This window comes from Sprattus sprattus (genome assembly GCF_963457725.1).
Source record: "Sprattus sprattus genome assembly, chromosome: 1".
Lineage (NCBI taxonomy): Eukaryota > Metazoa > Chordata > Actinopteri > Clupeiformes > Clupeidae > Sprattus > Sprattus sprattus.
The window spans coordinates 29,519,512-29,528,821 of NC_137920.1; the positions used below are offsets into that span (position 1 = coordinate 29,519,512).

General features: G+C 41.7%; 1 protein-coding gene across 1 annotated transcript in view; it reads right to left on the reverse strand.

Moving 5' to 3' along the window:
• Positions 1–2,800: 2,800 nt before the first annotated feature.
• Positions 2,801–9,310, reverse strand: part of sorcs3a (sortilin related VPS10 domain containing receptor 3a) — a gene marked incomplete at both ends in the record, with an annotated part of 175,419 nt that continues 168,909 nt past the window's right edge. Inside the window, 5 exons of the mRNA XM_080852455.1 lie at positions 2,801–2,859; positions 3,244–3,404; positions 4,520–4,625; positions 6,687–6,786; positions 7,106–7,237. Coding sequence (XP_080708581.1) covers positions 2,801–2,859; positions 3,244–3,404; positions 4,520–4,625; positions 6,687–6,786; positions 7,106–7,237 — 558 coding nt within the window. The remainder of the gene's footprint in view (positions 2,860–3,243; positions 3,405–4,519; positions 4,626–6,686; positions 6,787–7,105; positions 7,238–9,310) is intronic.

A 9,310-nucleotide genomic window follows, 5' to 3' on the forward strand; every position in this document is an offset into this window, starting at 1 on the left:
AAGAGGCTCTGCAAAGTAACAGTTATGGCCCCGTTGGGACCCTTTCCAATTCAACCGGGCAGATGAATTACATCTCACAATATATATATATATATATTAGAATCCACAGTCACTGCGCCAGCCAGTTTCTGCTGATGCCATCACCCAGGCGCTTGTCTCCATGTACCATCAGCAGATGCACTCTGGGGGGGGGGTTTCAGTAAGAGAGATGCACTCACCTTTTCCCCAAACTAAGAGCGCTAGCCGGCAACTCGAGCAGGTTCCTAATAGTGAGGGCCGAGATAAGCCCCCAACCCTGTCTCTATCACTCGGGTCCAGCTTGGACTGCAGCTGGACTTGGCAGTCAAGCACACAGCACAAAGTCTTAGAGGCCCTGGCCCATCAGTCAAAAGAAACGAAGAAGCTCAGCTGACTGTGAGAAACATGTTTCTGGGCTGAGATACTGCCTTCAAAGGGCAAACAACTGAGTTAGTAGCAGGTGGAGTTGAAGAAATATTCCTTGTCGCAAAGCGTTTTACTATGGGTGTGTTTTTTTCTTTTTTTTCTCTTCAAAATAAATATTTATAAATAGGGCCTGTGTGTAACTGTTACTGGACAGTTTCAAATGTTAAAAATCTAATAGTTAAACGCTTTGCAATAGACATTATACTATGAATGATTCAAAATCTAAAAGCTAGAATCTTTTTTTTTAAACAAGAAAAAGAAATATGAATGATAGAAAATAACTATTTACAGCACTTATCTACAACACAGAAATAAAGTCCTCTGAAATAACATGCACAAGTCAAGGACCTCTTTTAAAAACCACTAAAATTATTCAGAATTTGTAAGCAATGCTTAAGTTCTCAACACACTTTTTAAATGTAAAAGTGACTATGGGCAGGTCTACTGTCTTCCTGATCATATTTACATTACAGCCAAGTAAAGATGGAGTCATATAGTATTTGCAGTATATACAGAGAAATAGAATGATCTAGAATGATCTATAATACAGTTCAGTGTAGTTTACCAGTAGACCAATGACTGATACAATTAGGCTGAACACAACATGGCTGCAAAACAACATAATGCATGGAATATTCCAATAAAAATCAGAATATTTATCATATTTAATGTATATCAAAGAAGACTTGAATAGGATAGAAAAAAAAAGATAAATTCTTAACAGATATCTATGAGCTCTGAATTCGGACTGGTATCCTAATGGCAAAATGTGGCGTCATGTGGAAAAAGGCATTATTTTTTTATAAGGCTTCCACTTAATATTTAGACATAAGCTGTTCATAGCTGTAAACTATGTCCACACAAGCAGTACAAATTAGATCAACCAAAAATTATAAACACTTTGCAAATCAAGCAAATATACAATGCTAACATTAGTTTCAATTTGAATGTTTTATGGAAAGTGATTATCGTTATGGACATACAGCACACTGAGAAAGAGAAATCATTGCCGGATAATGAGTAAAAAGTAAATCTTAAACTGGCACATAACAAGAGTCGACAACTCTGAGATACACCACCAAAATAAAATTCTCTCTTTCTGACATAAAAGACTTTTGATCCATTTTAACACCTTGAATCAACGGCTGTCAAACTCGCCCGCAGGCCAACGTCAAGAGAGGAGAGAATTTATCGAGCCAAAAAAAGAAAAACTTTTTTGAGTAGAACGTTCAATAACAAACGTTGCTAGGAGTCATACTCTCAATGTTCTATCCTGAAAGTGACATTGTGATGACAGGTACTGTAGATGATTACCACTGCCATTATTGTTTATTTTTTTTAGGGATCCGAGTCACTTGTTTCGACTTTGCTCTGATCGCTAAGATTAGTACAATGTCCTCAAACAATACCCTCTCCCTCTGGTCTCAAACAACAGGGACCTAGAGGGGAAAAGCTCTATTTAACTGAAGGCCATCGGCACTCAGGAATTTAGCGCAACTAATAATTTAACTGATTGCCAGAGCTCTTGGTCTTTCACATATGACACTCATCCTCGCCACAGGTTCAGCAAGTCTTTGTTTCTCTGCAAGCATTTGCATAACTCATTTGGCTTTAACCCTCTTTCCGTGGCCCAAATGATAATTAATATGGAAATGAGACACCACCACCCCCCCTCCCACACACACACAGACAGACAAATCACTGTCATGTTTTAAAAATAGTAAACATTTACATGAGGCATTTGAGATCGTGGTGTTAAAGGTGGCGGTGACTAATGCAGGAAGGTTCAGGGTGTGGGCATCAATGGTGTCATGGCCCAACGCACCAACAAAAACAATCATAAAACCTTGATGAGGTAAACAAATAAACAGCGATGTCCTTTTATGTACGTGAACCTGCTTGCCTATGGAATCTCTTGACCTTTCTCTTTTACCCCACGGACTTACTAATAGAGTTACACAACACAGCGTTTTGTAGGACTAAGGGGACATTTCCATGTTAAGAAGAATGCACTACTGTATGGAGATCTACACCCTTGGAACCATTGGCCATGGCCTCATGTATTACCTGTATTCCACATCACGTCAGCCCCTTTTCTGTATCGCCTAAGGCCTTAACAAGGGGTTCAGTTCTTCTAATGTTGACTCTTGTTTTGCCTGTTCTTTTTTTGATTTAGTACTTTGAGTCTGCTGCGTATATCTTAACAAACCAGACATCCATGCAGATCAGTAGAAATGAGCGCCTTAGAAAAGTATTAACAATGATGGTGTTTTTTTGGGGGATTTACAAAAAAAGGAAACGAAGAGGATCCTCACGAATGGCGTCTCCTCCCTGCGTGCAGACCTCCGCCATGTTTTTACACGCTCGTACAGTTTGGAATCTCCCTGGTGTTCTCACATGGGTTCACCATGCCCCCTGTGAGTGTGAAACAATAAAGATATTATCTTCATCATCAACAACAAGAACTGCAAAAACAACAACAACAACAACCACATCTTTATCAGCAGTTGTCATGACAATTCTCAGAATTTAGTATGAGAGCTTAATGTCACCTGATGTTATACTGTCACAGCATTGTATTGTCATAACAATTAGTCATTATGGTGACATGACACTGTTACATCACTGGACACTGATTGTTATAGCTATTTATGACAGCATATGATTATCATCTGGCCTGACAAGATCATGACAATGTTATTCTTGGTTCAAGTAAACTGTTGCCAGAGTTTGTTGGCACGCAGTCACCTGCATCTAAGTCGTCGGCATAGCGACGCAGAACTAGAGTTCTGAGCTTACGTTTGACTCGGCACTCCAGCTCCTTCTCCATCAGCTCCTTCTGAGTGGGGAACTCGCTTAGGGTGATCTTGGGCGCCGCCTCGCTCTGCCCCACCGTGTTGATCATTTCCTGCTCCTTCTCGTGGTTCACCTCAGCATAAATGTTGATCCATGGGATTTTTCTGGGGGGGGGGCATTGTTAACACGAGAGCGCATGTGTCAAGGTTGTTGCTCAGATCTTGTGTGTCAGATCAACTAATGGGGATATGGTTGGATCTGTGATGTATCTGGTCGGTGCTTTATTTTTGTTCTCCTATTTCTGTTTATAGGCCTCAGTCAGTCGGTGTACTAACCATACAAGGACAAATAAGCCATCTGGTGGTAATTATGGATTGAGGTCATTCCACGAGTATAACAAGCCTCTAATACACCTTGGAAAAATGAGGCCTGAATTTATGATTTTATAAAAATTAAATAAAATGCTCAGGGTAAGGGCTTGCTAGAGACTGCTGGAAAAGCTTAATGAAGGTGCTATATTTTTATACTTTAAGTAGATTCTTTTCCTATTTATATTTATGACAGGAAATGCATGTTCAACCCTATTATGGAGACACTCTTCAATTCAATTGCAATTTAAATCAGAATTAATTGCTTTGTTTTGTCAAGTGTGACATTTCAATAAATATGCTTTCTCTTTAAATTAATGGGGGAAAATCCGTATCCATTATTGATGAAAACTTCAACATTTCCCCACGTCTTTTCCATGTGAATTATTTTCAGTCCAAATAAATTATTCAGTGACTTACTAACAGTTTTGCAGTGGAGGTACTCTTACAGCATATTAAACCATTTAATGATACTTTTCAAGACTTTCAGTGAATGTTTTTTTTTCCAGGTTCACTCGTCTCATGCATATTAAACCCTACTCAACATTTATAACCACCGACTGCATCGACTGATTTCACATCTCTGAAACCACAGGAAACATCATCAACAGTTGTAAAACAATGTCCAAGTCATGAAAATAATGAAACTGATAATATAAATACATCTGCAGACATTATCACTGTTGTAGAAGTCTCTATGACAACAAATGAGATCATGCTTGAGCAGCTCGGGCTAAAACAACACCTTGTAATGGGAGTTTACAAGTCTTTCTCTTCCGCGATACCTCATTTTGCCAATTAGGTCATATTTCTTCCTTTTGTGGGAAGACTTTGGGCACCAGATGACTTTTTGACAGGACTCACTCACAGTGTGAGAGGCGTGGAACTGAGGTGCTCGGGCGGGCCCTTACCTTTTGAATTTATAGATGAGAAAGACGGCTAAACCCAGGAACACCACGGAGAGGAGCATGAGCATGGCAGAGCTACTGTGTCTCGGGCTTGAGTCTACCAGCGGCGCTGATAGAGAGAGAGAGGGAGGGAGAGAGAGAAAGAAAGAAAGAATAGGTAAGTAATTGTACAATTATTATTATACAGTTGCATTACTGTTGCAGGTACTGACCAAATATTTGGTTGCTACAAGCTTCTTTTCTTTCTGAGGAAAAATAACTACCCACAAGACTTCAAGGCGTTTGAAATCACGCTTAAGCGATTCTGTGATCAAACCTTGCGCCGCTTCGCTAAACCAATACGTGCGTCAGCTACAGCTACAATCACTTGAGCGCTATCAAGTTATCAGTTGGTACACCCACACACCACGTTTTACATACATCACTTTTTGACATGACACCCTGACGAGTTTGCTTTTGAAAAACTCTCAGCGCCTGTGTTTATTAGCAATATGTAAATGCAGAGTAATGATAGCTCACCCCGCCGCTGCCAAGCTTTTAATATCAGAAGTTTAGGGGCCTTGCTAGCGTGAAATTGCTATTTCAAATGGATGCATCTTTAAATTCCACACCATCTGTTTTAAATAACCTACCAATTTCTACCCTCAGAGCTGTGATTATATTTTTCCCTTCTTTCCAGGTTGTGGATACAAGTACAAATACAGACACAGCATAGCAACACTAACCAGCAGATTTAATGATCACACTCATGCCCAGTGAATTGCCCCTGTCCAGACACGACAAGTAAGTCATCTACATGTTTTTGAGACAGATAAAAAAGAGGAAAACTGAATTTCATAAAGCTTATACCCAAGACTGCAGTTATTTTTATTTCTTTATTTTTGTTCTTTTTTTCCCCCTTCCTGTGTCTCTCGGGAACTTTTGAGAGGCAGCTCTCTGAAGCCGGTGACCTTTTTCGACGACGCTGCTCCGAGGCTCCACAGACCTTTTCCAGGGAGAAGTTTGTGTAAGTGTAAGGGGTAGCGAGCGAGTGACGGAAGCCACACGTCGCATGGCTGAGGGCACAGACAGCGAAGCGTGAAAGGGGTAGCAGGTGACGGAGTTGAAGCATCACATGACCATTTATGATCAAGATTAATTTCAGGAACAAGCTAGCTACCTACAGAAATATATCTCAACAAACTATAACAACGTGTATGAGGAAAGTATGAGGAAGATGTACATAAAAAAACATGAGTTATTAGTAAATATTAACATCACCCACCCTCCCGGAACCTTTCAGCCACCCACCCCTCCACCACCCACCAAGCATGATATTTAGCTACTGGACACTTGTGTCACCAGAACAGCCCAAAACCACAGGCACAAAAAGCTTCACAAAATGTCCGCCATTTTCATTTAGAAAAATGTGTTTCAAAATGCGAGCAAATCCAACTGCCATAGGAATGAGCATACTGCTCCCACACCATCCTAAGAGGGGACTGCTAAATTAATTTCTTCATCCAACACCCCCCAACACCACTAATCAGCACAACAACAAGCACACTCACCCTTGTCTAGAAGTAATTTGTTTCTTGGATTTGCCTTTTATTCCTCTCTCTCTCTTCACAACATTGAAAGAGCATTTAGTTGGGTGCAGTTTTAAAATAAATTATCCATTTATTGTCCATCTCTTCAGTCTCATAAACAAAACATGAGCGTGTGTTTGAGTGCGAGTGTGTGAATGAGTGTGAGAGTGTGTGTGTGTGAGTTTGAATGTGTGTTTGTGGAGTGTAATTTTCTCCGCCTGATATGTCACAAGCGTTGACAGACCTCTGGTTTCTCAAGGACTAAATAATCAAGCTTAATTACCCCAAGCAGAAGATCACTTGCAGACAGCCCACTATTCAGGACATTGAGCAGATGTTATGCTCTTATCATGAGAAAACAAAGCATCAAAACAATCTGTGCGGCGAATGAGATCTTCCAGAACTTTCTCCATTCCGTGGGGGGAAAAAACGAGATGACATATTGCTAATTTTAAACCGTCTGTACACTACATGTCTTTTGGTTCATTTCAGAAAAGCTATGATGGGCTCTCTGGCATATGTTCACATTATGACGCTTCATTCAGCCGTGTACCGCGTGTTCCCCATACGTTCACTTCTGTTCGGAGGTTCTATTAACTTACCCAAGGTTAACTGTGTGATGTAAACAATGACCCGAGAGCCAGGCCTCAGCTCAAACTCCACCAGGTTCTGGTTCAAGGCACTGACCAGGATGTCTGAAATCTAAACGCAAAACACACTATTATCTGCCTATCCATATCCATGCTAAAAAATATATATATATTGTGATAGGAGGCTAACAGTATGTAGTTTTCCTAAAGTACAAGTTATGCAATGCCATCTCAGTGCAGCTGCAGCTTAACGGCAAGAGCAGGGCACTAACAACACCAAGGTCAGAGGTTTGATACCAAGGGAGCATTCATACTAATCAAAATGCATATCTACTCTATATACCAGGTCGTTATGGATAAGTGTCTGTTCAATCAATAAAGGTGAGTTGTCAGTCAATCCCATTGAGGCGTCTATCGAGGTGTCCTCTGACCTGCTCTAGCTCCTCCTCATTCTTTTTCCGGCCTTCGGATTGGTTCTTGCTGGGGAGTAGGAACAGCTCGGCGGCAGTCGGGACTCCGGGAAACACTGCGACCAGGAGCTGTTTTTCCGGAATATCAGCAATCTGTGACAGGGAAACACCTGTACATTAGGCAATCGGATGTGACATGACATGACTAGATTAACCGGTAATATGTGGACAACTTGGGGAGACAAGCTTTGCATTTTCAACGGGTAGTTGTAGCGTGATGTGTCAAATGTAGCAGAGGCAGCCTAATTGGTACATGAACATGACACTCAAGCATGTTATGCATTTATTTGACAGCAGCAGGATGTATAGGTTGGATGGACTAGAGAGAGAGAGGAGAGAGAGAAAGAGAGAGGAGAGAGAAAGTGTGTGAGAGAGAGAGAGAGAGACTGCCTAAATACCATGGGACAGATTCAGTTTCATTAGAGCTTGATATGGTGTCAGCTGCTGGTTCAAACTCAGTCTCCCATCGGCTTCTATCTATAGCGCTGTCAGAAGCGTGGTGAAATTTCCCTGCCTCTGCAGCTTTAAATGTAACAAGTAATAGGCGCACAATGGGAAATGAGAAGAAAGGAAAACCCCATTAGAAGAAACCTCATGGGACCCATCCACCACCTCAACGCACACAGACCACAACATACCTGGGGGCAAAAAAATGGATGTTCTCTAAGAAGTGAAACTGGAAAAGAAAACGAAGAGGAAAAAAAAGGAAAATCATATTTCCCCTTTCCTCCCTGTTGAAAATACTTCCGAAAAGGTTATTTCCCCCCTGTTAATGGGAAAATTAAACCAACCATAGAAAACCCACTGTGCCCTAGATATGGTATACTAATGGCTTTTGTGGCCCACTCAAGTAAGACTTTCACAATGGCGATCAGTCTTTAGAGGTGATGGTAGAAGCTGCAGCAATCTGCTGTTTTCATGTGTGCCACAGAGTACCGTCAATTATAGCTGAAATGAGTGTTTGAGGAGCAAAGTGGGGAAATAATAGAGAGAAAGAGGCCCATATAGAATAGGACACAGCAAGAAAGAGAGAGAGTTGGAAAGAGAGAAAAAGAAGAAGGGAGTCTGAGAGGGGCGGTGGGCCTTGCAGAAATCAATACACTTAGATGGTCTGTGTTTGTCCTCAGCACAGTAACGAGCAAACAGCCCACTGCCTGAACGCTTCTTGAGCATCCATTTTATTCCCTTTTCCCCCTCTGTCCTTCATCCGTTCTCCATGTGAAAGCCCAGCTGAGGCCAGCACTGCTGTGTTTGCATTTGCAGCACAACTTGAGCTAGCATATGTTTTAAATGGCGCTAAGATTTCACGTGACCTTTGCTTTTTTTCCTGATTGCCTCTGAACAAAACTACAACATTTCACCTGGAGCTCTTCTTTTGCAGTGTGCTCAAAGTGCGAGAGTTGAAAATGTTATTTCACATTGGCTGGACTTTCCATATCTAGTAATTACACCTTTACACAGGATGGGCTAAGAAAAGACATATCTCCCCCTGAGAGGCCTGAAAAGATGAAAAAGCAGCAAAAAAAAAAAAAGACTCTTTTGCTCTGGCTTCAACGTGGAGATGGAGGAAGGTTAGAGAGGAACCACCAGAGATCCACCATCTTCACTCTGTGAAGATACAAAGTTGCCCTGGGACTTAATGCCCTGAGGATCCCCCCCGTCAGAGCTTCCGAGCTCCCGAGGTTCGAAATAGAGAGCTTAGCTTTGAAGCTAACCCTGCTATTAGGGGAGCCTTTCCCCATTGGCATGGCTCTGCTCCGCTCTGCACGTGGGCAGCAATCAAAGGGAAATAGTGCTGAGGCGGTGAGCCAGTGAAAGGTGGATGTAGTAGTGTGAGTGAGTGGGCCAGAGAGGTGATCTGAACAGCACGCCGCTATCGTCTGGGACTTTGTCCCTGATTTGCGAGACTGTGGTCTATCTGTTTTATTTTTTTATATCTTTCAGTAAGAAAAAAACCATCATCCTCTTGAATCTGTTCGAAAAAGCTGAAGCAAGGCTTTGACTTTCAGGATTCAAAGCGGCGCAATTTGCTGAAAGACAGAGCCCACTGTGACCCAGCCTGATCTCTCATGAAACTCATAGAGAGAGAGAGAAAGAAAGAAAGAGAGAGAGAGAGACAGAGAGAGGGGAGAGAGAGAAAGAGAGAATACTTCTTCTACTACTTCT